We start from the raw sequence: 27,635 nt of genomic DNA on the forward strand, positions 1-27,635 counted from the left end.
GTTTCCCTTTTTTAAAGGGAAATCCCCTTATTCCGAACAGGATTCCTCGCAAGAAAACAAAAGTTTACAGCTATGCTTTAGTGTGATGACACCTACACTCCTAGCATCAAACAGGTGCCTTCTCTATTGTCTTTTCTCTATTGTCCCTTTTCCAACAAGCATACTAAATGGAGATATTCATTCCAGTAGTGAATGGGAATCGATTTTATGTATGTTCTGTGTAAATTGCTTTGAGATGTCTCATGTGAAGCAATTCCTAATTAAACAAATAGCCATAAGAATACATTCTAGCCATGCCAAAGTCAGAGGTTTCTACACACATAAACACAAACGCCCATTTAAGTAAGCAAGAGGCATGAACATGATTCAAGGATCTGTTCCAGCCACACAAAAGCACTTGAAAGGGAGGGTATGGAGTAGGGATGGTGAGCTGTGAGGCTTGGAGAAAAGAGGTACAACCTGCAGAGGGTGGCATGGCTTGGCGAGAGAGCCTTGAGGACTGGATAGAAAGGCTTGGAGGACTGCATTCAGGCCTGAGGTTTCCCACTTTTGATACTGAGCAAATCAGCAACACTCAGGATCAAACAAGACATGCCACTAAATGTGTCATTAAACAGCTTTCCAAATTAATGCAAGGGTACAGGGGGAATTAACATATCTTTCTATGTCATTTGTACTCTCACAAACACTGTCTGAAGCATATTAGAAAGAAGGTCAAAATAGATGTGACTCAACGTAGTCATTAGAAAGGATGCCATGTTCTGCTTTTTAAATGAGTAAGGATGGGGGTGACAATTTTTGCCAGGACTGCAATAGGAGCCCCCTGCCCACATTAATAGCAGCCATAATTTCCATTGGGATTGTGCCTGGGAAGGGAAGAGTTAAGCCTCCCCTCTTTCTTCTCAGTGAATCCCTCTAGTCAAACACACTTGGCTGATTCTTCCAAATTATGGTGTGCTTTCTAAAGTCACATCTAGTTTTTCTAAAGTCACATCACTCGTCTAACTGAAAGGGTGTTTGTGAAAGTAAGATGACATAAAAAGATATTGTAGCCCACTCAGCACCCTTGGAGCAAGTTGGGAAAACTAGATATGATGCTAAATGTGCCCTTGCATTTAATCTGCGAGTTTTAAAAAAATACAAACAGCATCAACTGGGCATGCTGATAATTACTGGGATTGCAGCATGTGGGGAAGAAAAGCTTCACACCTTTCTTCCTGCTGCAGTCGTGAGGAAAACCCTTTCTTTGAACCCCTTCATTGAAGGGAAATTCCACACCTGCAAATATCACCTCCAGGAGAGATTTGTTTCAGGACCAACAGCAGGGGAGCAAAATGATTAAACTCCTCCTCCACATCTGCCAGGGTCCTAGTAACTATTACCCCTCCTGTAGCAGATGTTGTTTGCATATTTTAAAAATACCTATGCATTAAGTGTCTAGTTTGGCCCTAAATAAGGATGTTATAGTTTGAAGCCACTGTCTGTTCTTCCTTTGTGCATTTCTGTCCCTGGGGTCCTCGGACCTTCTGATACAGTATCTTCTGTCCAAGTGTATTCAAACTCAGCCCTCATTTATTCTGACATAAACATCTCTGTTCCTGAAGATAGAGAACATGTTGTTATATCATTCTTCCTATTAGCTTATGTGATCTAGGGTGTTAATGTTAACAAAGACTCTGGTGGCATTTTAGAGATTAACATGTTTATGATGATTTAAGCTTCCGCAGACTAGAGTTCTCTTGCTTGGTACAAAAATGCACGCGACTGAGTATAGAGGGAAGAAATGTAATAAAGTACCCAATGGCCATAAATTCCAATTATTGGCAGCACTGTTTAGTTTTTTCCTACCTGTATGTGTGTGGATAGACACACAAAGAGACACAGGTGTGTGTGTGTGTGTGTGTGTGTGTGTGTGTGTGTGTGTATGCATCTTACAACTGAGGTTAACACGTCATTTATCTAAAGTAGTGGACTCTGGTTCATTCAAGTTTATGCCATAAACTTTTAAGGTGCCACCAGACTCCTTGTTTTTGCTGCAACAAACTAATGCGGCTGCCCCTCTGTAGGTCATTGCTTTAAATTTCTATAGTGAAACCTGTAAGTTGCTCCAAACTTCCAAGAAAGTTCCTGACTGAATTAGGATCTGGATGTAAGAGACTCTTGTCACCATAGGTGGGTATACAGTTCGTATGGAAATCAAGTACTGATTATAGAGACAGAATTGTAAATCAAAATATTTTCCTATAGAGATATTTGCACACTAAGACCACAGTAGATCTCATTAGCTTTTCAATGAAACCCAATTATTGCAGGGAAAGAAAAAGACATACCTTTAACATCATTTGCCTGCCTGTTGGCATTGTTAAGAACCCTGAAGCTTTTTTGCAGAGCATTCTTGGCACCATCCTTTAATGATCCTTCTGGACCAGACGCCTATAGAAGAAGAAAAAGAGAGGAAAAAAGACCCAACAACCAACTACTGTCAGTGAAATGCATGCTAAGCAGCAGGTTCAGGAATTGAGAATCCTCAGAAAAAGTAAAATGGGGCAATTTAGTTGAAGCGTCATGAAAATTTGAAATGATCATCAATGCACTTTAAAGTATGCTCTTAAATCACTATGATATTTATCATACAGAACTAATAAAATATTTTTCATATTAATTTGGGTCTTACATCAAAGCAAATACCTTCCAGGCAGCCATGAAACAGAAAATGAGAGCAGGGCTGAACTGGGGAGCAGAACTTTCGTTTTGTTTTTTAAAAATATTATTTAGAACAGATTTGAAATCTATAAATTCTTTCTCCATCTATATGAATACAGCTGTTTATCCCTAAAAATATGTATGAGACAGCCTACAAACATTAGAAAGAGGATTCTGCCAGTATGTTTCTGGAGCCAAGCTGAGTCTGCTGTGACATAAAACACATCTGTGGAAGTGTATTGATGTCTGTATATTAAGATGTGTAAAGAATGTTAATGGGCACATGTGGCATAATGGCTGAAGGGTTGGCCTACTGCTGGGGAGATACAAGTGCAAATTCAACCTCAGCCATGTAGCTTACCTGGTGATCTTGAGCCAGTTAGCCTCTTCATCTAACCTACCTTATGGAATGACTGTGAGTTTGTAATAGAGGAAGGGAGGCTCTCTGGGTTTCTTGGAGGAAGGGTGTTATGAAAACTTAACAGCTAACATATGTGGTTAAAATAAGAGTTGATTGCTGTTGTTGGCAATCAGCTTGTATGATTCTCTGAGCCCTTGTATAAGTGTCTGTGTTTTAGAGTGGGAAGGCAGAGTAATAGCAAAAATGCATTCTGTTTCCTCCCAGAAATGCATTGGGAAGGACAATTATACAGTGTCTTGTCACTCTGGACTGGGACTACAAGTCCTAGCATCTTTGATGACTATGCCTAATCTTAGTCCTACGAGACCTTGCAAGAGGTTTTTAATGCAGTGTCATCAAAAGGTTTAAGGCATTCAGTTCTATTTTCATTTTCAGCAAATTAGACCTGAACTGTGCAGGATAAAGGACAGCAAGCTGAAGCTTAAGACAAGGATGACGACGACAACAACAACAACAACCGGGAGCCAGTCCAGACCCAAAGGATTGTTTGTTGGCCTTGCCTACCTTGGATAGGGTCATATTACCCATTTAGTAAAAATATCAAAATAAAGTTGAAATTCATGAAAATCTATTTCTGCAATTTGTTTTCTCTTATTAAATATTCAAATTATTCTTCAAAATGGTATTCCATCAGATGCAGCAAAACTGTACACCTGCCAAATTAGATTATATTTCTTCTATTCTTTCTCCCTTCAGATCCAGAGGCACTGGGGTGATCACTGCACTAGTAAGGAACTATATACTGAAGGATTGAGATGATGATGATGATTACTATTATTGCTATTAACAAATAAAATGTTTAGTTGAATGGACAGTAAAAAAGTTCAATAGGCATAATGAAGATGTGAGAAGGTCAATTTGCAATAAGGCAAAAAGGAGATACAAGTTGGATATGAGGCTGAGTAAATAGACTCAGCATAACACATAAGGAATTGACCAAAAAAAAAAGGCACCAGTCTCAAAAGATGTGGTGGAGTAATGCTTTTGAATAGGTGTTAATAAAAAGCATCTTTGGCATCTTTCAGAATGATAAAAAGGAGACTCTTTGAAGGAAACATTATTTTCTCTTACCGGTTGTATAGCTTCATTGGCACGAGCCTTTGCTCCTTTAGCAATTCCATCAGCTTCATCAATATAATCCTTGATATTACTGTAGGCCTTAAAAGCTACAGTGGCATTGAAAGAGATTACTCTTTACCCAGCACTAACTGGCACTGATGTGCATGACATCTTACACAGCTAAAGTAGGAGCAGATCAAACTTTCAAAACTGAATTGATCATTATGATTGTCATAATGCTCTATACATGATAGCCAGCATGCAATGGAAGTTTTAGAGCTGAAATCACCATGTATGGTAGACTTTAAATATTGCAAGCACCTCTATGTAGAAAAGGATGAATGTTTCATGCAAGGAGTACACAAATACACATTGGTTTTGATGTGTGAAGACATAACAAAAACTTGCAATTGGTTGTGGCTTCTCAAGACATGTATGATGTTTGTTAATTGTAATATATCTGCATAACATCATACATTACTATGTGCAACTTTCACCTTTTCCCCTAAATGAAAATGTGTGAAAAATTGTAACTTTTGGAGGTACCCTGAGATCATAGGAATTATCCTGTAAGAACAGTATTGTACTACAAAAGCTTAAGAATAGAAGAAACAAGGAATGGAAAAGGAAAGAAATAAGAATTACCAACTGTGATTGTGAATAAATACAAGAAAGACTGTGAGGAAATATGGCCTAGTTAAGTCATGGCAGAATAGAGTAAGAAGAAGATCGGCTGCTCAAGCAAAGCATTGTAGAGTAAAAGTAGCTTTGGGGTGGGGGAAAATCTGAGGACTGTGAGATATCTATTAAAAGTCTAGTAAAAGGCAAGCAATAAATATACCAACACTGCCTTAATGAAAGCAATAAAACTTTTCCTCACAATTTAAATAGTCTAGTATAGAGATTAGGGGTAGGATTCAGTGAATGAGTCCCACATCAGAATTATGCCTGTGTACTTTTTGGGACTTCTGTTTGCACAATGGGGCTGCCCCCTCCTACCCCCGCTGGCCTCCCTTAGCGTGACATTGATATACTCCCCCAGTGTCTCTATATTGAAGCTTCTATAGGAATTAAACTGTATAAGAAAAAGAAAGAAAACAAATTTGTTAGCGATGATTAGATAATTATAGTATATATAGCACCAAACCCTTTCACAGCTTAGTGGCTTTACTGCATTTTATAAAACACCAGCATTTCCTAAATATACCGTATGTTAAGCCTTTATTATTATTATTATTATTTTTTAAGGATCCTCAGTTCTGAATTGGATCTTTTATCATGATAGAACCCAGATTACCATCGCCATCCACACAAGTAATGGGCTATGTAAATCTACTTTAATAGTGGAAATACCTCATCTGTGATGAATTTATTTTGCTTTAGAAGCAAAGAAGAATTCATCATTTAAGGCATGAGACGAATTCATCTGTCATATTTTAATACTGCTTATCTTTCTAGTTGCCACTTAGTCTTCATTTAAGGATTCTTAGGATTTTTAACTGTTGGCTGCTCTTAGCTTTAAAATCATGCAGTCCACAAATCCAAAGCCCATTGTGAATAGAAGGCAAGAGGCAAAGGGATTCTAGTAGCAGATGCACAATCATGCTGCCACAGGCATGAAAACCCAACCATCTCCATTTCTTCCCTTGGTGAATCCAGGAACCTGCTCTTCCCCAAGCCCACAGGCATCTCATACCAGGGACAGGAGTGAATTCTCCTGGAGTGAAGTGAGCAAGCAAATGAATAGAGGATCTTTGATCACTGTGTGCATAGCATATGGTGCTGTTGACTGCCCAACACAGCTACCTAATTGCAGGGCAGGGTTGTATGTCATTCCTCTGAGCATGCAGGGAAGGACTGTAGTCAACTAGTTCACTCATAACAATATAATCTTAAGAATTAAAAACAGCAGCAGCACATTGACAAATTGCTACTGGAAAACTTCCTTGTTATAGAAGTTGACTTTTTTTATAATGCTTCATGAAAACCTTGGGTGGTATTCAACTAAGTTCAATTCAGATTGGACCTACTGAAATAAACCTGATTTAGCTGTGTTCATTTAATTTCAAGGGGCATACTCTGAGTAGATCTTAGTTGCAAACAACCATTTGATGGCAAACTTGCAGATTACTCTACTATGTGAAATAGGGCTGTGAGTCCCAGATTGTCACTGGAGTTAGATCTCTGTGTAACACATTTCAGGTCTAGATACTGGTAAGTGTTCTTCTGCTTCACTTTACTTCTTTGCTACGACGTTACAAGCAAGCTGGTCTTTGAGACACTTAACCGTCAAAATCATGACTGTTCTCTTTTCTTAGGATATAGTCTCTACTGCTTTTCTTGTTTACTGAAATGATGATTACCAAGGTCCTAGGAACTTTTAATGGTGCATTTGCCTGTGAATATCATTATATTTTCTGCAGAAACTGTAGAATATTATGTTTTGTCACACTGCACACACTTGTAATCAATCTATGTAGACTCCTTCCTGAGTACTAATGTGCGACTGATACAGCTTATTGCCTCTATAATACATTCCACAGGTCACTGTTTTTCTGACAGATGTTCAACAGCAGATGTTCTGTCCTCCCCAGCGAAGGAAGGCACACATCTGATAGTTAACTCTTTATTGACAAGAAATGCACTTACAGCAGCTTCTACTGTGTTATACCCCCCCACACTTCTAGCCTCTAGTCCCTGCACAACAGTTGCAGCAACAGGGAGACCCCACCCTCCTGCCACCTTATATACCAACCCCCACCACCGACAGGTGGCCTGCAACCTGCAAGTCCCCCCCCCCATGGAAGTTGCTGCCGTTCTTCCCACTTCAAGCCCCTCCTGCTTCTAGAAGACAGCAGGGCAGGCGAAGGTGGGGAGTCTACTGACCTATCTGTTGGCTGAACAGCTTCTTCTTCTTCCATCACATCTGGTGCACCTTCCTCTGTTGTGGCCTGCCTTGACTCTCCCCACTTCCCTGACTCCTGCCTGGCGGGTGGCATCAAACTTCATAAATCACTGGCTCCCCCACCTGGATCATTCTCCTGGTCCCCTCCCTCTACCCCACACTCTTCAGAGATATGCCAGTCCCTGACATCATCTTTGTTTCCTGGTGTTCTGTCACATACTACATGGACTATTGATGTAAAAACTGTTAGGATTCATTTTCTGTGTTGCAGTCATGGGATTGTTTTTATCACATGATGGTGTATGTTTTCATTCCACATTGTGGGAAGTAACAGAGGCAGGATGTTGTTATTACTGTGTTTCCGTGATGTAGGATTTTTGTCTTTTGTTCTTTCTCTTTGCAGTCTGATGCTGAAGAGGAAAGAGCTGAGTTACGATGCTCTGAGTGTGTATATGTAAATAAAAAGTAGTTTAGTCAAAAAGCTGCGCTACTGAGTCTGAATGCTGACTGCCTAAACTCTGCTGATCCTGAAGTGTGCTGATGCCTTTTGGTATCAGTCGCTGTGATGTTTGGGCTGGAGAAAGCTTTTGAAGCACCTGACCGACCAGGAGGGAGAGAACATGCCAGTCAGGCATGTGTCTCTGCCAGACTCCTACTCATGTGTAGGACCTCCTGAGAAAAACATCAGTTGCTTTTGCTACAGATTGACTTTTGTTCCATTCAGGGCTGAACAGCAGGTTTTCCTGGGGAAAGCAGCGGGATAGATGAAAAACCTCTTGGATCCATGCCTAGAAAGAACAGGACAAGTGGAAAGCCTCTCAGCCCTGTGCTTTCTAGGCATGAGACAAGCAGAAGTGTGGATGAGCCCATAATTATGTACTGTGCCATGTTTAGTGCCCTGTAAAGGGAGGTGCAGCACCAGTGTGGCACATGACCATGTAAGGGGCAGATGCAACACAGGGAAACAGTGGGACAGTTACAAAGACTGTGGAAACCATGTAAATAGGACTTGACAAGTTTTTGTATGAAGGTCAGAAAGACCACAGACTTGGTGTTGAAATGAAGACAGTGTAAAAGACATTGACTCATATTTTTCTCTTTTAGGAGACCATACAAACTAAAAAGAAGAAGGAAACATTCAAAGGAATTGACAAAAAAAAAAAAGGCACCAGTCTCAAAAGATGTGGTGGAGTAATGCTTTTGAATAGGTGTTAATAAAAAGCATATTTGGCATCTTTCAGAATGATAAAAAGGAGACTCTTTGAAGGAAACATTATTTTCTCTTACCAGTTGTATAGCTTCATTGGCACGAGCCTTTGCTCCTTTAGCAATTCCATCAGCTTCATCAATATAATCCTTGATATTACTGTAGGCCTTAAAAGCTACAGTGGCATTGAAAGAGAGGTTTTTAGCTTCGTCAAGGATTCTGTTAGGATACAAAATACACATAACTTTAAAAACTCCATGGGCAGTTTCATAAGCTAAGGCTGCAATCCTTTATTCAAGTACTTAGGAGTAAACTGAACTCAACGGGACTTAGTGCTGGATAGACTTGGCTCCGTTGGTGTGTCTTGTCACTACGAAACTACTAGCTGGATCCCAATCAGAAAGGGCAAACAAGTCTGAGATGTGATGTCAGTAACCCTGCTCACCTAAGTTTCTGATAAACTTAATGCTGCCAGAAACTCTACTTTTTCTTTGGACTGTTTGTCATTAATCAAAAGACAAGTGCAAACACTTCAACCTGAGCTCTGTGTCTTGTATTTGGTAATGTTAGGACTACTGGGAACTTTAGGATTGAATGGTGAGGATGTTTGGGAGTCCCTGATCTATATTCAAAGATGTTTAAAATAGAAAAGGTGTCATTTATTTCTGCCTGTTAGATAATCCAACAGTATAATCAAGTTGATATACAAAACAACAAACTCATGGTTAACATACCCATCCAATATAGCAGATGAATCATTCAGCTCGGCAGCATGGGCCTCTGCCTGTAGCACCTTTTCTGGAAGCTTTCTGTCTTTGATATCTTGGGACAGATCATCTATTTTATCCCTTAGATTATCTGTCAATGGACTTATAGTATCCCGGACATCATCCACATACTAAGAGCAACAAAATAGGAAAGTGTTTAAACAACTGAACACAGAAATCATAGCCCCACCCCATTATTCACCCATTCATTTATTAAATAAACATGTATTATTTATTCTGCTAAGAACTCATCCAAAAAGCTAGATAAGCTGGTCCCCAACTGGCTACCCATCTGGATGTCGGTCTTCCTTATAGCTGCTTGGCTCCCAACTATTTCAGGCTCTGTCATCAGATATACAGATTTAGTGGATGACAAAAGGAAACTATAAAGGGGAATTAGTCCTCCCCAAATCATTTTCTACAGATTTATTTATTTATTGCTTTAAAGGCATAATGAAAAGTAATTTCCCCAGTGAGCTACAAGAGCAGACTGTTAGCCATCTTCTGGGTTGGGGGCCTCCGCTGCAGAAGACCCCCCCCCCAAAGACCTGAGGCTTCTCTGCTCCATCACATGAGGAAGTTTCTGGAGAAGGATGACCCCATTAAGTCAAGCAGCACTTGTCAGCAGAGGGGGCGCTAATGATAAGAGGGAGTGCTAAAAAATAAGGATGCACCTGCTGCTGCCACTATATAAAGACTTGGTTTCAGCTTGCTTGTGGTTCAAGTCTCTGCCTTGCCTTGAGTCTGAACCCTGCTATGTCTTTGCCTTGCCTCACCCTGTGTCCTGTCTGAATCTTGTCCCACCTTGCTTTGCCTTGCACCCACATGAGGCCTTGCCTTGCACAACAGAGATATTTGTGAAAGAGAAATTATCCCCCCAGATTACCACAGAATAGCCCAAAAGGAATTAGGAGTGAAGACTAGAGATGCCAATGTAACTCCTGATTCTGACTGGGACTTGGCCATGACTTTTAGGAGCTTGTAATGTTTGGTTCAAAAGCGAGGAGAAAATCAGAATCACCAAATTCATCAGATTTTAACTTGGCTTTTCCAGGCCAATAACTGTGCAGAGCATGTCACCCATCCTTATGAAGACAGTTATATATCCTAAGTATGGTGACTTTTTCTGTCCCATGAACAAATGCATCAGAGTGTAGAATGTGCGTGTCAAAATCAATTCCACAACAGTTTAGAATGTTTGTGGTCTGGTTCACATGCCACCGTAAGCCGAAGAAAAATCCTTGGCTGCAGATCATAGGTAAGGAGAAGACAGTTTAACCATAAATCTCTGTGGTGCAATGGATCAGTGTGTCTGACTGTCAACCACAAGGTTGGTGGTTTGAGCCTACCCAGGGATGGCTGTGGGCAGGATTCCTGCATTGCAGGGAGTTGGACTAGATGACCCTTCCAACCCCGCAATTCTGTGATCCCAGGTTTGGACAACACAAAAAGCCAAACTTTGACTTAGCTGCCATGCAGCACTAAGCTAAAAGAAACAGGGAGGAGCAAAGCAATTGTGGTTTCCTCCCTGGGAGCCAGCACATTTTCAGTGTCCTGGTAAGATGTGGTTCTGTGCAAACACAGCTAATTTGTCTTCCCCCTTAGATTTTATCATGGGAATACATACATGCAAAGATGGCAAAGTTGAAAGTTTTAAATAAATATAAATCACATTTGACTGTTATTGCTCCTACTTATGTATTAGCTAAATCTATATAATGTCCTTCTTCAAAAGGCCACAGAATGGTTTGCAACAGAATACAAATTGAAGCAGTTATATACCAGTAAATGCATTTATGGTAAGAAATACAGGCGGCAACCATTTTGTGGGGGGGTTCCATTCCTGTCCCCTGCATGTCACTGGAGCACGCAGAAGACCCCCGCCCTGTTACCCCCATTATGTCCACCGTTCCACCACCATTCTGCCTTCTTTCGCATTCACATGGACCCATGCGTCGGCTGTCAACTGGACGCACGTAAATGGTTGCTGCCTGTACATAGTAAAATAAAATATTTGTGCTCATCCTTCAACCATATAATATTTACCTCCACAGCTAAATTGATTCCATTTGCAAGGTCATTAGCTTCACTAAGGATGTCATTTCCTTCTTTTAGAGTGTTTTCGACTGTCTGTCGTCCATCTTCTAAAGCTTGCTTCTTTTCCTATAGATTATATTTGTTTATGTGAGGAAAACGGCTCAAAATGAATATGCATTTGTTTATATATTTTATATTTAATAAAACATTGTGTTTGCAGCACTTTTGTTGCTTATTTTGTGTTATGAAGTACAGGAAGGTGTTTGTAAGAAACCTCAGGATTTCTACCTTCTGTAATATCAGATTTAGGAAATTACATACAAAGCTGAGTAAGTGATTGTAAAATGCTATACATCTGGTTAATCTTTCCAGCATTCTGTGAAAAATGTCATTTTGGGGAGCTTGCCATGATCTGAGGAATCTGTTTAAAACAGAGAATTCAAAGGGATGATTACATCATAAAATTCTACAGGGAAGAAAATATTTTAATTTTCTGCATCTTTCTTCTCTCTACCTTGAAGAAGCAACTGATCTACCGTTAGGGAATGGCGATGGTTAGCCCTTCAGGCCCCCAAGTATTTTATGGAAGCTAGCATCATGCAACTCATAACAGCCTTGAGGCAGAAAAGACTGAAACAAACAAGAAACCAAAACATTTGTCTTCATTTGAGGTTGACTTCACTCTTACTGTCATGGCTAAGCACTTGTTAATGTATGGTATAATGTGCTTTCAAGACTTCGCAATTAAAATTAAATCAAGAGAAATCATTTATACCAGTTGCTAACAATAAAAGATATAGGGTAGTTTGATTTATAATCTGAATTTACATATGCCCATTTAATTCCTGACTTGAGAACAAGACAGAATGAGGAAGTATATCCATCCTAATACTAAATCTTGATTGGCTGGGTCTGTGTATAGTCTCAACACAGATTTTAGAACAATGATTGTTTGGGGCCATGACTACTTGGGTTGCTATATTCCATCTGTACTATAATATACACATGCGTAGATCACATACTATTCACTAGAGTAAAAATTTAAGTTCCATTTCATTTCTTTCTGGCATCAATAGTAGTTTCAGTAATTTAACTTAGTCCCCCAACTAGGAATTAAAACAACATGTCAATTAATTTGTCAATATTTTAAATCTGCTTGTAGTGTTTTAAAAGCAGAGGGAAAAACATTTCTGATTCTGAGAGAATCTGCATGTGGTAGATAGTCAGACAGTCAGAGTGGGGCATCTCACCTCCACAGATGTCATATTTCCTTGGTTGATTGCAGATAGTCTATTTGCCTCCCTAATTTTGTTGGTTGCTTCTCTCAGCAGGTCTAGAGCATCATCAACTTTATCTTGGTAGTCTGCCAGCTTGTCTCGGACTTCATTTTTGAGCTCCTCTGTTCTCTTCCTAGGATCTCCAAACAGTTTATTCACTCTCTTTAAGAGGGCATCTGCTGCTCTGTAAAGTATGAGACACGGTATTGTTAATATGCCTGTCATACTTATGATTCCATGTGCTTATGATGTCTGTTTTAAAATGGACTTGGGTTAGATTTTCTTACAAATTATTAGAACACATTACAAAATTGCCTGGATCCCCTCAGTTCTGGGTGTTTATTCCAACTCTGTAATATTGGTAAAAAACACACACAACCAAATCATGTGATGAATGTCTAAATCCAAACCAGATACATCAGCAGCAAATCTAACTTTCTGCTGCTTGCCATGCTTAATTTGGAGGACAAAACAAAAACAAAAACCCTATTCGAAAGAGGTTTCGTGTTGACTGATTCTGGCCTAAATTGCAGATTTGCAAAGTTGCAAACCAATGTTTGCAATCAACTTCATTTTTTATTTTTTGCATATAGTTTTTTCAACAAATTAACAAAAGTCCTCTCATTAACCTTCAGTTTACAAGCAGGGTCAAATGCACCCTGATAGCACTATAAAGAAATCATTACTAAATTGTTTTAGATAGTCTTCAACCATAATGAAATGCAAATTGGCATATGGTGCTTCAAATTAGTGAAAAAATCTATGTTTTCACTTGTGGCTTTGGGGGTCAATTCTACCCCTATTTGAATGAATGGAAAAACCCATGCCTTTAACTGATGTGTTATTTAATCAATATGGATATGGAATGCTATTCTAGGTTGTGGTTAGCTCCAGGGCTGTCATAAGCATATGCAGCACTGGGGTGCAAAGATCCGCCTGGTGTCCCCCCTCCCCGGTTGCCCAGTCCCAGGCGTGAAGGAGAGCAGAGCCAGCCAGCCACCTTAGTGTCTTGCTGGCTCGGTCGCCCCCGAACTCGCGGTGCAGAGCCGTCCGCAGCAGAAGAGCCCGCCATGATGCTCCACCTGATGGGCGGGCTCTTCCCCAGACTCAGCTCTTGGGCCTGGACTCTCAGCCTGGGCCCCGAGAGCCTGGTGCTTGGGTGCCCTGCACCCCTAGTGCCTATGGGTAAGACGCCCCCAGTTAGTTCAAGTTTCAGCACTACCTTGGAGTTGGAGAGCGCCTGGATTTGTCAGATCACTGGAATAGACACATGGAGGCCATGCAACTGAAGCTGCCATTCCATGTTACAAGTACCCAGCTGGCAACCAATACTATCCACACAGAATGAGGAAACGGGGAAAGTCCTGCTACACAAGCAGATATCCTTGCACTGTTTGAATGGGTTAGTTGACTCCCACCCTATATTTCACACACCAGTTCCTTGTTATCTCCCATGTCTTCCTGTTATTCCTGTTTTACTTTCTCACCCCTGCCCTCTGTTTGAAATAAATAGCACACTCTTAACCTTAAAATGAAACAAAAAAATCATAGTAACCTATGTATTCAATTTTACATGCTACTATAGCCAAAGATCTGACTGGTTATTTCAAAGTAATCAGCGTAGAATAGCAGAATAAGCTTGAGTTTCTGAGTATTTTCCAGTTTTGTCTGAAGTATGGAACAAACTCCATGTCAGCTATCTATTGTACTGAACCACCGTACTAGAAGGAGTAGAGTTACATATAATGAGTTACACTGTGGTCTTAAATTCATTACTCAGATGTAAGTTCCCCTGAAATCAATAGGATTTATTCTCAAGTCTGGCATTTAGAATGAAAATGGAAACTGCAAAGGGAAAAGAATGACATGAAATCGGACATAAATTAATGTGAAAATAGTAATGGGGATCTTTTCGATAACAAACAGTTTATCTATGGGAATATATTTGCTGGCAAATAGATCTGTGTGCTTGAAAAAGAGCTATTCTGTACAGGTGACAATAGATGTAGCTGCCCAATGCCTCACTGTTCCAACATTTATTTCTAGGAACACGGTCAAAGAAGTGGTCAGGTCAGCATAGCTGGGTGTGTATGAGATAACCTCCGGCAACGACTGTTGGTGCTTTTCTAAAGCTATTAATCCAGACAATAAATTTGAAGGCTCCAATTATCCAAAAATGCCAGTACAAACCAGGTTTTTAGAGGTTCTGGGTAAGTTTAATCATTTTTGGCTACTTAGAGCAAATCTTCCAATGCTGAGAAATGACTATGAGTTTTCTGAATCAGAAAATAAATCCTTACCATTATCTCTGCCTTCATTGTCTATTTGAGTGGACCAGAACCACTACTGAAAATTCAAGTTCCACTGAAATCTGAATAGATTACAGTCATTTTCTTTAGAACTTATTTGTTAACTCATTTATATTTATTGCTTTGCTACTCACTCTAGCTCATCTTGGGCTGCCTTCTCTTGAACATACAGCTTTCTCTTCCAGAGCAATGCCATCATTCTGTCAACATCCCTCTGCAATTCTTGAAGGCTTTTGTCCAGCGGCTTGTCTGGGGTTCCAAGTGTCTCATTCAGCTTCAAAGCTGTTTCGTTTGCAGCTGCAGAAAAGTTGACAAATTATATATATCAACAAAGAGAGACAAGGGAAAACAGAGGAAGAGAAGGAAATGGAAATGGAAGCAGGGATAAACAGAAGATTGTTATTATTATCATTTATTACCCACCCTTCACCCCGAGGTCCCAGGGAGGGTTACAACAATTAAAGCACAATAAATATATGTTTATTGGTTATACTTGAGCCATATTCAAGCACTCAAAAACCCTAATATGAATATCTGGGAGAGTGGGGATGTTTGCTCCACCCCCCACCCCCAATCACCTTACATGACTTGGAAGAATAAGTTTCAAAGTTAGGAGTTTGCTCTACTCAAGTAGCTTTCCTGTGTGATTTAGAATCCAGATTTTCTATGGTTCTAAATCATGAAAAGCAGGTCCTTGTGAACAGAGGAGGTTTCCTGTTTCAGAAGTTATTCTTCCACCTCATGGAGAGTGACAAGGTGGGCAGAGATAGTGTGCTCAATCCAGCTTTCCTATATTGTTTTCAGGATTTAGAATATATGAACTGGGCTATAAGTAAGCTTGGTTAGAGTGGGATATGAGGACTAGGTTGCTGTACTAAAAGCTTTATAGAAAAGGTGGGATTTGAAGCAAACAGGGGGGTTAAATTATTATCAGGGACAATATAGTGAAACTTTGGAGACTGAGGAAATAATTTTAGTGAAAGGTCTGGATTATGTTAAAAGATTGTTTGTTAGAGGCAATCCTTAATTTGCAATAGATTGAGAAATAATTGTATGGAGACTTCTTAGGGCAGAGCAAGAAGTCACCAGTATACATAAAGCATTCATCATTGTATGTTTGGTACAGTATAATACTATAAATAATGTCAGAGAGCCTGAACTTAAGACTCGTTACATCAAATTAAGTGTCTGGGATGGTGTGAAGCTTATGCTTCAGAGGAAACTCCCCCAAAAGAATGCTGCAATCATCTATGCATTTAGGACAGGAATGTTAATTTATCAGTATCCAGATTTTTGTGAATGTAAGAGACATTCATAACACCATGAAAATTGAAAACACAGCCTCCTAGGTTGCCTTATACTATGGCAGACTTTGTCCATTTGCACCAAAATTGTCTACTCTGGCTGGCAGCAGCTATCCAGGGTTTCAATGAGAAGCGTTTCCCATTAATTGCTGTCAGGTTTTTAGCAGGAAATTGCAGGTCACCTCCCCCCCCCCCCAGTCTCACTAAGGGCCTTTCCAATATTTCTTATTAAATGATGAATCACTGAATCGCCTGTGCAAAGAAGGGCTGGTTCTCGCCTCTTAATTCAGCTCTCAGGGCTGGGTGTGTGGAATCATATATATATATATATATATATATATATGCAGGTTTTGGTGTCTTCGGGTGTCTTCCCGTGTAAGAGTCGGGGTGTCTGTGCGACGTTTCGACGAGGTCTCACTCGTCATCTTCAGGCTGGTGCTTTCGGCTTCTTGTTACTGGAACAGAGCAGAGTCTGGTGTTTGAGTTCCTATAAATACTGTTGAGGGGTGTGGTGTATAGACTCCAACGTTCTGGGCAGAGAGGAAGTTCCTAGATTAGTGTGCCTCTTCTTCTTTTGTTCCTTAATTACTTGAGGGATATCTTGGGTGATTGCATGAGTGATATTCTGAATATCACTGGGTGGGTCATTAAGTGTAGATTAGTTGCTAAAGCTTTCGTGTCTTGACCTCTTGAGGTTGTGAAGAGTTTTTCTGAGAAGATGGCTGTGCTGCATTTAGTTGTGCTCTGGCTTGGCTTCGTGTATAGGGGCGAGCTGTGGTTTTGTGCTTTGTGCCAGCCAGATCTGTGTAGGGATTGCAGGGGGGTGCAGCATCCGGAGGTGCCACTATAGTTTGGCTACTGGATGGAGTCTGTAATATGTCTGTGGAGAGGGTCTGGGTTTGGGTCTGGTGTGGTTGATTGGTGACGGCGTTCTGTGTGCCTCTGGTTCTGGTGTCGGTTTTTGTGGGGAGGGCTAATTTCCAGATGTCTGGCAGGCGGGACGTGTCGTCACGCTTGTTCATGTTGTGAGGGTGTTTCTCTATCTCGATGGCTTCCATGATTATTCTCTTGTGGTGATGTTCCATGTTAAAGAGCAATTTGGAATCTGCAAAATTAATTTCATGTCCTGTTTCTTTCATGTGTTGGAAAAGAGAGGAAGTTTTTTCTTCTTTTTTGACGGCATTCTTGTGTTCTGCGATACGTGCATTTATTCGTCTGTTTGTTTGTCCAATGTACGTGGCTGGGCAGACTTTGCAGGGTATTTCATAGACCCCTTGGTTTTCCAGCTGGATTTTGTCTTTTGGGTTTCTGAGGATATTGGCTATTTTTTGGTTGGTGCAGAAGGCTGTTTTGATATTGTGTTTATGGAGGATTTTGCTGATTTTGTCTGTAGTGCCCTTGATATAAGGAAGGAGGGCCATGCCATTGTTTTCTTCTGTGTCTTGGTTTTTGGGGGGTGTTTCTTTTTGGATTAGCTTCGTAACCCTGTTTTTCTGGTATCCATTGGCGATTAACACATTTGAGAGATTCTGTAACTCAGTTGTCAAGTGGTCTTTGTCAGCCAGGCGTTTGGTTCTGGAGATGAGAGTTTTGGCTACGGAGTTTATTTGTGCAGGGTGGTGGTGTGATTGTGCATGTAAGTAGCGGTTGGTGTGTGTTTTTTTCCGGTAGATAGTGTGTCCTAGGGAGCCATCAGGTTTTTTGTAGATTAGGACGTCAAGAAAGGGGAGTTGGTTGTTGTCTTCTATTTCCATAGTGAATTGTATTTTGGGGTGTAGGCTGTTGAGATGTGTGAGGAAGCTATCTAGTTTTTCTTTCCCGTGTGGCCAAATTACAAAGGTGTCGTCAACATATCTGAGCCAAAGTTTGGGTTTGTGTTCTGACTTGTCTAAAGCATTGGTTTCAAAGTGTTCCATGTACAAATTTGCGATGACCGGTGAGAGGGGTGATCCCATAGGTGCTCCTTCTATCTGTTTGTATCTTTGTCCATTGTGGATGAAGTACGTGTTGGTTAGGCAGTGGTTGGTCAGGTCCAGGATGTATTTGGGGGGGTTGTATTTGTTTTGAATGGCTGTCAAGGCTTCATTAATGGGCACTTGAGTGAAGAGAGATACAACATCGAAGCTCACAAGTAGGTCATCGGGATGTAGGTATTGTTTCTTTATTGTTTCTATGAACTGGAAGGAGTTAGTAACGTGTGAAGCGATGGATTCTGCATAGGGCTGAAGTTGCTTAGCGAGAAATTTAGCGAGATTTTGTAGAGGTGAGCCTATGGAGCTGACTATTGGTCTGAGTGGTGTTCCTTCTTTGTGTATCTTGGGGAGACCGTAGAGTTTGGGGCATCTGGATGATTTTTCTCTGGGGATGATTCTTAGCTGGATTTCTTCACTGATAGGAGAGGCTTTTATTTTGGATTTGGTGGTTTTTTCCAGATAGGTGGTGGGATCTGTTTTTATAGGTTGGTAGGTAGGGTCTTGGAGTAGATTTGATAGTTTTGCTTGGTAGTCCGATGTGTTCATCACAACAGTGGCGTTGCCTTTGTCTGCTGGGAGAATGAAGTCACCAACATCCTCTGCTCCAGCAAACCACCCAGAAGCAATTTACACAAAGAAGAACAGAAAGCACTCACCAACCTGAGGAAAGACAACAACATAATCATTCTCCCAGCAGACAAAGGCAACTCAAACACCAGACTCTGCTCTGTTCCAGTAACAAGAAGCCGAAAGCACCAGCCTGAAGATGACGAGTGAGACCTCGTCGAAACGTCGCACAGACACCCCGACTCTTACACGGGAAGACACCCGAAGACACCAAAACCTGCATTCCTGTACCCGTGAAAATCTACGAAAGCATATATATATATATATATATATTGGGGGGGAGGGGGGAAGAGGGTGACTGGGCTGGGTCTAGTCCCTTGTATTCTCCCTATGCCACTGAACAGCCAATAGGTTATTGGCTATGGATTTAGTTGTGCGGCTATAGCTGCTGAGCAGGCACATAGGTGGATTGGAGTAGTGAAAATTGCAGGCAGTTCTGATTACTTTAGCTGGAAAATAAAAGATCAACTAGGAACAGGAAGGAAGAGAACAACAGAGGCCAGACTATGGAATCTAAATTCAAACAATGACTGTGCTGTACCAAGTTTACAATAATGTGGTTGTTTATTACTTATGCACGGTGTTCTCTTATTTTCAACCCCCCACCCAAAATGACTTGATACCTTTAGTTATGGCTCTCAACTGTACTTTAAAGTTCAGAAAATCATGCTCCTTGCAGGGGCATAATGCCTAAGTCCCAGGGCATACGTATGGCTAGCTGTCATCTGCAAATGCTAAATAGCAGATGTTCATTAACAGTAAGTAGTAATGCATTTTTAAAGCCATTTTGAGAAATTAAAAATGTACCGTTAATGCACCACACAGAATGCTAAAACAACAGAGGACTTTCCCCAGCTCCTTCTCCTCCCAAATCTAATTTTTACTGTCTTGAAAATAAACAACAGCAAAACAGAAGTTCCCCATTAGTTATTTAATCATAATAGCTATTCTTCAAGAACCTGAACATCCCTGAAGGAGAATGTTCAATTTTTCTGCTGCTCTGTGCTTTTAATTGCCAATCTGCCAACAGTTGTAGCAAACAGTACCCCTTAGATTGCAGGAAGTCTGCAATTATTTGGCTATATAGGTTTTTTTCATTTAACAGATTTGAAGTCCAGCATTTTAATCGATTGATTTCTTTCGGCTCATGTACTCTTTTTCAGTGCTTTCGTGTTCTTAGTCCCAACACATGATGCTTTACATTCCTCAAGAGGCTATTGGCACTGCCTGCCTGCCTCCCCCTTCTCTGATACCTTCTGCTGCCTGGAGGGTGCCCTTGATGAACTGTCCAAGCATCTTCGCTCTCTCATTAGTTGCCTGAGCGTGCTGCCCAGTTTGCTCCCCATCTGCTGTCACCTTGGTCGCCTGGCGATACAGATTAAAGAAACGTGTAATTAATGAACATGACAAGAAGATACTCCATCTGTCTGAATCTACTTGGAAACTTTACCTCAAGCAAAAGGCAATCAATGAATTATTGATCAGATATACTGGAAGTGACACACAGTCTTCCCAAGTACACAATTACGTTTTATTACTCCCTTCTACCATTAAAGAGGCATCCGAGGCTTTATTCTGGGTTCTTAGAACACATACTGGAACAGGACACAAAGAGATCCCAGGTGACATTCTTTTTCTTTGACTTCGTTCACAAACTATCATTCTTAGCACACGTCAGGCTCCATCCATGGCGAAAGTACTGAAGTCTATTGAAACCATGAAGGTTTTAGTGTTTTATTAGGCACTTCAGCCCTATTGATTTCAGTGTAACTTACAGAACACTAAAGTTACACTCCAGATCATTCTTGCAATGGATACTTCACAGTCAGTTTACATTCTTGTTACGCTTTTTAATAAGTTGAGTATGGGTTACATCCAACTACGTTCTATTCAAAGCAGACCTATTGACATTAATGGACCCAAGTTAGTCATGCCCATTGATTTTGAAGGGCCATGTTAAACACTGGATGCAACCCTATGTTTTTGTGAACTATTCATTCATGTAAGTTCTTTCCACATCAAGGAATATAATGTATGCATGTACTCATGTGTCGTCTTCTTTTATAAGAGAACTTTGATGCCTCCAGACAAGTGTCAAAGAATAAACTCTACCTTTTGCTTATAGACTGCATTTCTACTTTTGTACCTTTAGTTTTCTCAAAGTCTTTAATGCCTTCAACATTAAAGCTATGTATCCATTCTAAATGCTGTGAGGGAGGAATCAATGCTTAGCTTAGAAAAGAACACACTGCTACCAGAAAAGAAGCAACGGAAAATGCTAGATACCTCATGAAGTTTCTTATTTCTGTGTTACAGAACACAACTGGCTGAACATGCACATCAAGGCCTACAATACCTAATCTCCTCAGAACTATAAGGGACAGCACCAGCCTGGTCCCTGCAAGTGCAATTTCAGTCCAGAGGAAGACCCTAGATCAACACGTGTTTATTTATTGATGTAACCATAATCCACCCCCCAAATATTTCAAGGCAGAGTACAAAACATGAGAATAAAATCCACATAAAAATTATTAATAAAACATCAATATCTACTGACAGGTTGACAAAGAAAACTCGTGTTACAGAGGTTCTGTCTAAAGAGTATAGTTTTCACCAGTATTACAGGGCTAACTTCTCTCTGACCATGTGCTGACAACTTGGGGTCAAGATTACAAGAATTTGAAAGGAGAGCAACTGACGGCTGATAGTTGGGGGAAATAATATAAAAACTGCGTACTTGACAGCATTTTTTTTGTAAGATGGGGGCAAGACGTGGAGCATGCATATAGAATCATAGAATCATAGAGTTGGAAGAGACCACAAGGGCCATCGAGTCCAACCCCCTGCCAAGCAGGAAACACCATCAGAGCACTCCTGACATATGGTTGTCAAGCCTCTGCTTAAAGACCTCCAAAGAAGGAGACTCCACCACACTCCTTGGCAGCAAATTCCACTGTCGAACAGCTCTTACTTACTCTTATCTGATGCTGCAGTCCAGCTTCCTCCTCCTCACGCTTATTCTGCTTCTTAGCCTGACCATCTAACACAGGGGTCAGCAAACTTTTTCCACAGGGGGCCGGTCCACTTTCCCTCAGACCTTGTGGAGGGCTGGACTATGTTTTTATTTAAAAAACCGAATCCCTATGCACACTGCGAGGGGGGGGGCAAGTAGTCCTCCTCCATCCCCAGCCCCAGCTGCCTTCTTGGTTTGCCACCTGTCTCATTCACTGAAAGGCTGGCAGTAGGTGGTGTGGAACGGGCTTTCTCCCTGCCTAGAGAAAGAAGGCACTGCACTTACCCTCCCAGGGGCTGCCGCCGCCGCTTCTTGTGAAACGGGTTGGCAGAGCGAGCTCATCCACTCTGCTCTCTGGCCCACAGGAGCACCAGGGCAGCGGAGGCGGGAGGAAGAGGCCCAGCAGCGGTGGCTCTGCCAATCAAATGCCACGCCTGATTTACCTCAGCGCGGTGTGGAGGACATCTTTGCCAATCAAATGCCGCTGAGGTAAACCAGGCACGCCGTTTGATTGGCAGAGCCACCGCCGCTCGACCGCTTCCTCCCATCGCCATCACCGGGAGTCTCGGCTTCGCGGTGGGTTCTGGCTTCGTGGTGTGGGCCGGATTTAGGACCCAGGTGGGCCTGATCCAGCCTGGGGGCCTTAGTTTGCCAACCCATGATCTAACAGTTAAAAGATCTATCCCTGGTAACTATACCCCTGCAGAGAGTGCTTGACTGGTTCACTGAGATTCTGTGTTCAACAAACAGGGGATTTATTGATTTGAACCATCAGCATCTTATGGATTTGAGAGAGGCATAGTGCCGAAGACCTGCTATTCCCAGTTTCTGATAGGGAACAGACATTCACTCATTTTCTCTAAAATACAGTGTGTTATATCAAGCAGTGTTTACTTATAAAGTGGAATTTTTATCTCCCAGCATCAAGGATACATTTTTTATTTTTTTTATATATATAAAATGTTGAACCTCCAAGTTAAATCATTCACCTCCCAGGTTCTTCTCCCGTTGTTCAAACAAGCACCTAAACCAAATCACGGTTGAAATAAGACCTAGGCTACTTCACCACTAGGTGGCACACTTTATATTAATATAAATTCTTACTACCTGATTGACTAATGAAATTCCAATTTCTGCACAGTTTGGAGTCTTTACTAATAAAAGGAATAACAAACAAGAGAGGTGTCATCTCAAGAGAACTTTACCGCCTACAAAATAAAGGCGTTTTTAATAACAAGATTTCTCCCTCATCTCTTCTAAATGAAGGTTGCTTGATAGGCTCTAAGTCATAACTGAGATTTGATTTGAATACACGATTTTCTCTGTCTGGCTGTGCCTCTGTTGGATTACAAACTGGAATAAACAAAAGTGTTTTTATTTTATTTCCACAGGTCAGACAAATGCTAGCACAAATATAAAAAAAGACAAACTGAAGTAAAAGCGAAACGAAGCCTTGCCTGTATCTTCCTTCCAGGGCTTTATAAAAGCGGCCCTTGGCAGAAAATAACAGTGTTACTTTGTGACAAATCACATTCTATTCATTCTATTTTTCTGGCTATTGACACAATTGCATGGTGTAGGACACAGGTACAAAACAGCTGATACTTGTCAAAAAAAGGTTGACCAGCCTCTATTATAGTAGAAAATAAGCTTTCAACGTACACTTAGATAACCCTCAGGCAGAATGAGAAAGCAGCTGAGATTGTGTCTAATTAGCTGTTGAAATAAACCAAGGTCACTGTCTAACTCCTTTGTACTTAAACCTGGGCCACTTAAATTCACAGGGCCTGATCCAGGACAGAACCAGAGAAAGAACAAAGAATGGAAGCTCCACTCCCAAGCCAGAGTTCTGATCTGGAATGGACACCCCTTCCCATTGCTCTCTGTTTTTAATTCTACTTTCCTTGATGGACTATGTGAGGCTCTCAGAGTATTTGTTTGGCGCATTTGGCCCTAGGAGTGGAGAGCGATCGGTGGCAAAGCTCTGTGGAACGCATCCCCTCTTGCCAAGAAGAAGCCCTTGCAGAGTTTGCCGCACCCTTGTGCTAGGCAGCAAGGCTTTGCAATGGCTTTTGCTTGAGGGCAAAGCCCTTGCACAGCTTTACGTCCCTACCCCACATGGTGGGGGCAGCAGCATGGCATCTTGCTTCAGGCGTGAAAATGTCTTGGGCCACCTGGGTGTCTAATCGTAGCACCAGAGCAAAACACATCTTGATATTGACAAATAAAGGTAAAGGGACCCCTGACCATTAGGTCCAGTCGTGACCGACTCTGGGGTTGCGGCGCTCATCTCGATTTATTGGCTGAGGGAGCCGGCGTACAGCTTCCAGGTCATGTGACCAGCATGACTAAGCCGTTTCTGGTGAACCAGAGCAGCACACGGAAACGCCGTTTACCTCCCCGCCAGAGCGGTACCTATTTATCTACTTGCACTTTGATGTGCTTTTGAACTGCTAGGTGGGCAGGAGCTGGGACCGAGCAATGGGAGCTCACCCCGTTGTGGGGATTTGAACCACCGACCTTCTGATTGGCAAGCCCTAGGCTCTGTGGTTTAACCCACAGCGCCACCCGCATCCCAAATAGCATGACAAATAGCAAAGGCTTCATTTCTTAATCAACCAAAGAATCATTCTTACACCAACTGTGTCACGTTCTCTTTGAGAGCAGTGTGTGAAGTATCCCTATTACCACCCATACCACATGACTTCCTAGCCCTCTTCAGGCATTAAAGCCTCTCACTCAAATAGCATTGTGTGGTGGAGAACCGAGGCAATCAGAGTTCTAAACAGCAAGGAGAGCCTCCATAAGAACATGGGGCTCCACGTTTGAGAAGTTCACCCTTCAAGCCATGGAGGGTGACCCTGGCAACAACACAGGTAGAGATTGGGGCATTTGCACCCACTCATTTCACATGATGCTGCTTGTATGGGGCTTTAGAACACCTGAAGCTTTAGAACACCCTGCATACAGACATTGGCATAACCAGGGCCGTCTCTACCTGGGGTTGCAAGGGGTGCGGGGCACCCGGGTGCAGAATTCTGGGGGGGTGCCAGGCGCCTGCCGCTGAAGTCGCCTAAGTGTATTTTATTGAGCTGCTACGCGGCAGCGGGGTCAGCGAAACCTTTGACACGACTGATCTCGCGCCACCTGCCTGCTAATGCTGCTGCAGGGAGAGCACTCTGGAAAGTCTTGCTCGCCAAAGCTGGGAGGAGGGGGAGTGACAAGAAAGAGGGAGAGACAGACAGAAAGAGAACGTGCCTATCTAGCGACGGGAGTGTGCACAGGCTCCGGAAGAAGAACTTGTATATATGCACTTGCAGGGGCCCTCCCAGCTCCTCTAGAAAGAAGGTTGCTCCCACAACGAAAGGCTGCCCGAGATGGCTCTCCCACACATGTGCACAATGCCCGCCTGTCTCATCTTTCAGACACCTCATATGTGTGGAGTCTTTACACTGACTCCTAATGTGTTCTTTGCCTTCTTTAGAAAAGCTGGTTTTAAACAAACACACACACACACACACACACACACACACACACACACACACACACAAAACTCCTTTTGGAGCTGCGCAGGCGTGAGCGCCATTTATCAAATGATAATAGTGACATAAGCATAATAAAAGTTAATTTGGGGGCTAAACTAAATTTGGGGGCGCTGGGCGGATCTTTGCACCCCGGCGGTGCATATGCTAAAGATGGCCCTGTGCATAACAACATGAGATGGGGTCCTTGGGAAGTGGCTCCAGTAACATAAGAATGTGTCCTGAAACACTTTTCTTAAAAATGAAATGGGGATCTAACCCTTTACCCTCTGGGCTCACCCTTGTCAAAAGCTCGTCCATCTCTGTCACAAGAGTATCCAAGTTCTTCTTTGCCACCTGAAGGAGTCTCTCTGGTGCTCGCTGAGGTGACAGTAAATGCTGAGGAAATAAAGTCAAACATTTTACATTATGGATTTCAGAAATAACGCATTGCTGAATGAAGCCTCTCTGTTGACCTTAATTATTGCCGCTGCTGACACATAAAGCATGTTCATAAAAGAGGGCAAGCAGTATATGCATGGGTCTGAGTAGACACTGCACTGATAAACATGTAATGTGGCTTTTCTTTATCAGATGTTAAGAGTCATTTTGTGACATTAACGGCACACATTTCATGGCATTTTGTTTCCTTCCGTCCAAGAGAAGAAACATGAATTTCTATAGCATCTTCTACTTGTTAATCCTCCCAATAATTTATTGTAATAGCTATTTAACCACTGTGGCATGCTTAAACTAAGTAATCAAACCATTAATACACCACCCACCCATCCTGATCTAAACATAATCTCACATGCCAACAAAAACATGTGTGCTGGCCTCTCTATCCAGATGTGAAATCTAAAGCTGGTGATGGTTTTGAGAATACCTTTAATTCCTGGGTCGTATTTTCAAACGAATAAAGCATTTTATATGGAGGGTGTAGCGGGCCACTGAGATTGACACTCAAAGCCATCTGGTTTAGAGATTCTAAGTCACGAAGCAGGACTCCAGTGCACTCATCATCACAAACTGTGGGAAAGGACAGTAAAGAATATTTATTCTTGCTAAATATTTGAGGCAGATGCTTGGTATTTCAACTCAGAAATATTTTACAGTGCCCATAAAGTTCTCCAAAATATAAGGCCACTAAACTCCAATAAATGGCACCTTAAAAACCCATGGTGCAATAAAAGGAAGGGAAACAAAGATGTGAGCAGCAGATGGGATAAAATGGGATATCTAATTGTCAACAACTTGAAAACAGGGCTTTGTGATTTACAATGTGTTTTCAGCTATTGCTTTTTTTGTATAGGGGGAATTCAGTATATAGTGCATTTTATAAAGTCACAAAAGCAAACCACAGGTCACAGCCCAGAGGAGCTTATAGTCTCAATTTGGATGGAGAGAGGGAAGAGATAACATGGGGATGGGTGGGCATAGGCATGGGCAACAAGGATGAATGCAAGAAAATTCATTTAATTCACAATGGCTAAATTCAATTGTTGATTGGGACTAATGCCAGTAGTGTGGCTTCATAAAAGAAATGGGACTTTTGAGTTGGGACCTAAAGGGAAAAGGGAAGCCCTGTTCACACATTACTTGCATGTAGGGCACTCACAGTTTTCCTGGGATAGTATATAAACATGGCTGGGACACCCAGTTGTGCAGGCACCCAAACTGCAAGTGTATTTATGGATCCTTTGCAGACTACCACACACAATGCATGGATGTCAGAAGGCAGCACTACAGTAGGGGTACAGCATTGGGGTGGGGTGGGGAAACTGTGAGAGGGACAAACTTATGCCAATGAGACCATTCCAGGGATAAGGATAACCAGGGAGCATGGTGTAAAAAATGGTAAGAGAGCAGGAGACTGGTGGGTTCAAGGTGGTAGAAATGGAGAAGTACAAAACACACTGGGAAATTAAAGCAGAATGGTAAGACCTTGGAAGTGAAGAATAAGGAGGGAAATAAACTTGAGAATCAAGAGCAGGTGAATAATGCAATCATGCATGAGACATCATAATGTTCTCATTAAGGAGACTAATAATAAAAGTCTCTGCCATAGGAAAATTAATCTAGACAATCTAAAATTACCTTAATTCAAATTTTTAAAGCAGAATGTATGCATGTAAAACAATTTGCCCTTTTGTCATCGGAAGAATTAAGGGCTTGCTCGTGTTTGCAACACATGGGTTGCATAGAAGGGCTGCAGAACCACAGACCTTCCCAGTACAGTGGTACCTCGGGTTAAGTACTTAATTCATTCCAGAGGTCCGTTCTTAACCTGAAACTGTTCTTAACCTGAAGCACCACTTTAGCTAATGGGGCCTCCTGCTGCCACCGCACCGCCGGAGCATGATTTCTGTTCTTATCCTGAAGCAAAGTTCTTAACCCAAGGTACTATTTCTGGATTAGCGGAGTCTGTAACCTGAAGCGTATGAAACCCGAGGTACCACTGTACAGATGATTAAGGATTGTGTTTAAATAATGGTACACCCACAACCACTAA

At 41.7% G+C, this 27,635-nt stretch overlaps 1 protein-coding gene and 1 long non-coding RNA gene across 7 annotated transcripts in view; one reads left to right on the forward strand and one right to left on the reverse strand.

The window, feature by feature from the left end:
• Window positions 1–3,977, forward strand: part of LOC309528610 — a 92,502-nt gene extending 88,525 nt beyond the window's left edge. The window contains exon 3 of the long non-coding RNA XR_014217840.1: window positions 3,500–3,977. This is a non-coding gene — a long non-coding RNA (uncharacterized lncRNA). The remainder of the gene's footprint in view (window positions 1–3,499) is intronic.
• LAMA2 (laminin subunit alpha 2) overlaps window positions 1–27,635 on the reverse strand; it is a 395,189-nt gene that overhangs the window by 80,324 nt on the left and 287,230 nt on the right. For all 6 annotated transcript variants that reach the window (XM_082216020.1, XM_082216019.1, XM_082216016.1 and 3 more), the window contains 9 exons: window positions 26,010–26,152; window positions 25,424–25,522; window positions 19,843–19,954; window positions 14,820–14,982; window positions 12,350–12,560; window positions 11,109–11,225; window positions 9,030–9,193; window positions 8,376–8,514; window positions 2,331–2,433 (listed from right to left, as the gene is read on the reverse strand). In XM_082216020.1, the coding sequence (XP_082072146.1) occupies window positions 2,331–2,433; window positions 8,376–8,514; window positions 9,030–9,193; window positions 11,109–11,225; window positions 12,350–12,560; window positions 14,820–14,982; window positions 19,843–19,954; window positions 25,424–25,522; window positions 26,010–26,152 (1,251 nt within the window). The remainder of the gene's footprint in view (window positions 1–2,330; window positions 2,434–8,375; window positions 8,515–9,029; window positions 9,194–11,108; window positions 11,226–12,349; window positions 12,561–14,819; window positions 14,983–19,842; window positions 19,955–25,423; window positions 25,523–26,009; window positions 26,153–27,635) is intronic.

The sequence above is a fragment of the Podarcis vaucheri genome, assembly GCF_965113315.1.
Source record: "Podarcis vaucheri genome assembly, chromosome: 3".
Classification (NCBI taxonomy): domain Eukaryota; kingdom Metazoa; phylum Chordata; class Lepidosauria; order Squamata; family Lacertidae; genus Podarcis; species Podarcis vaucheri.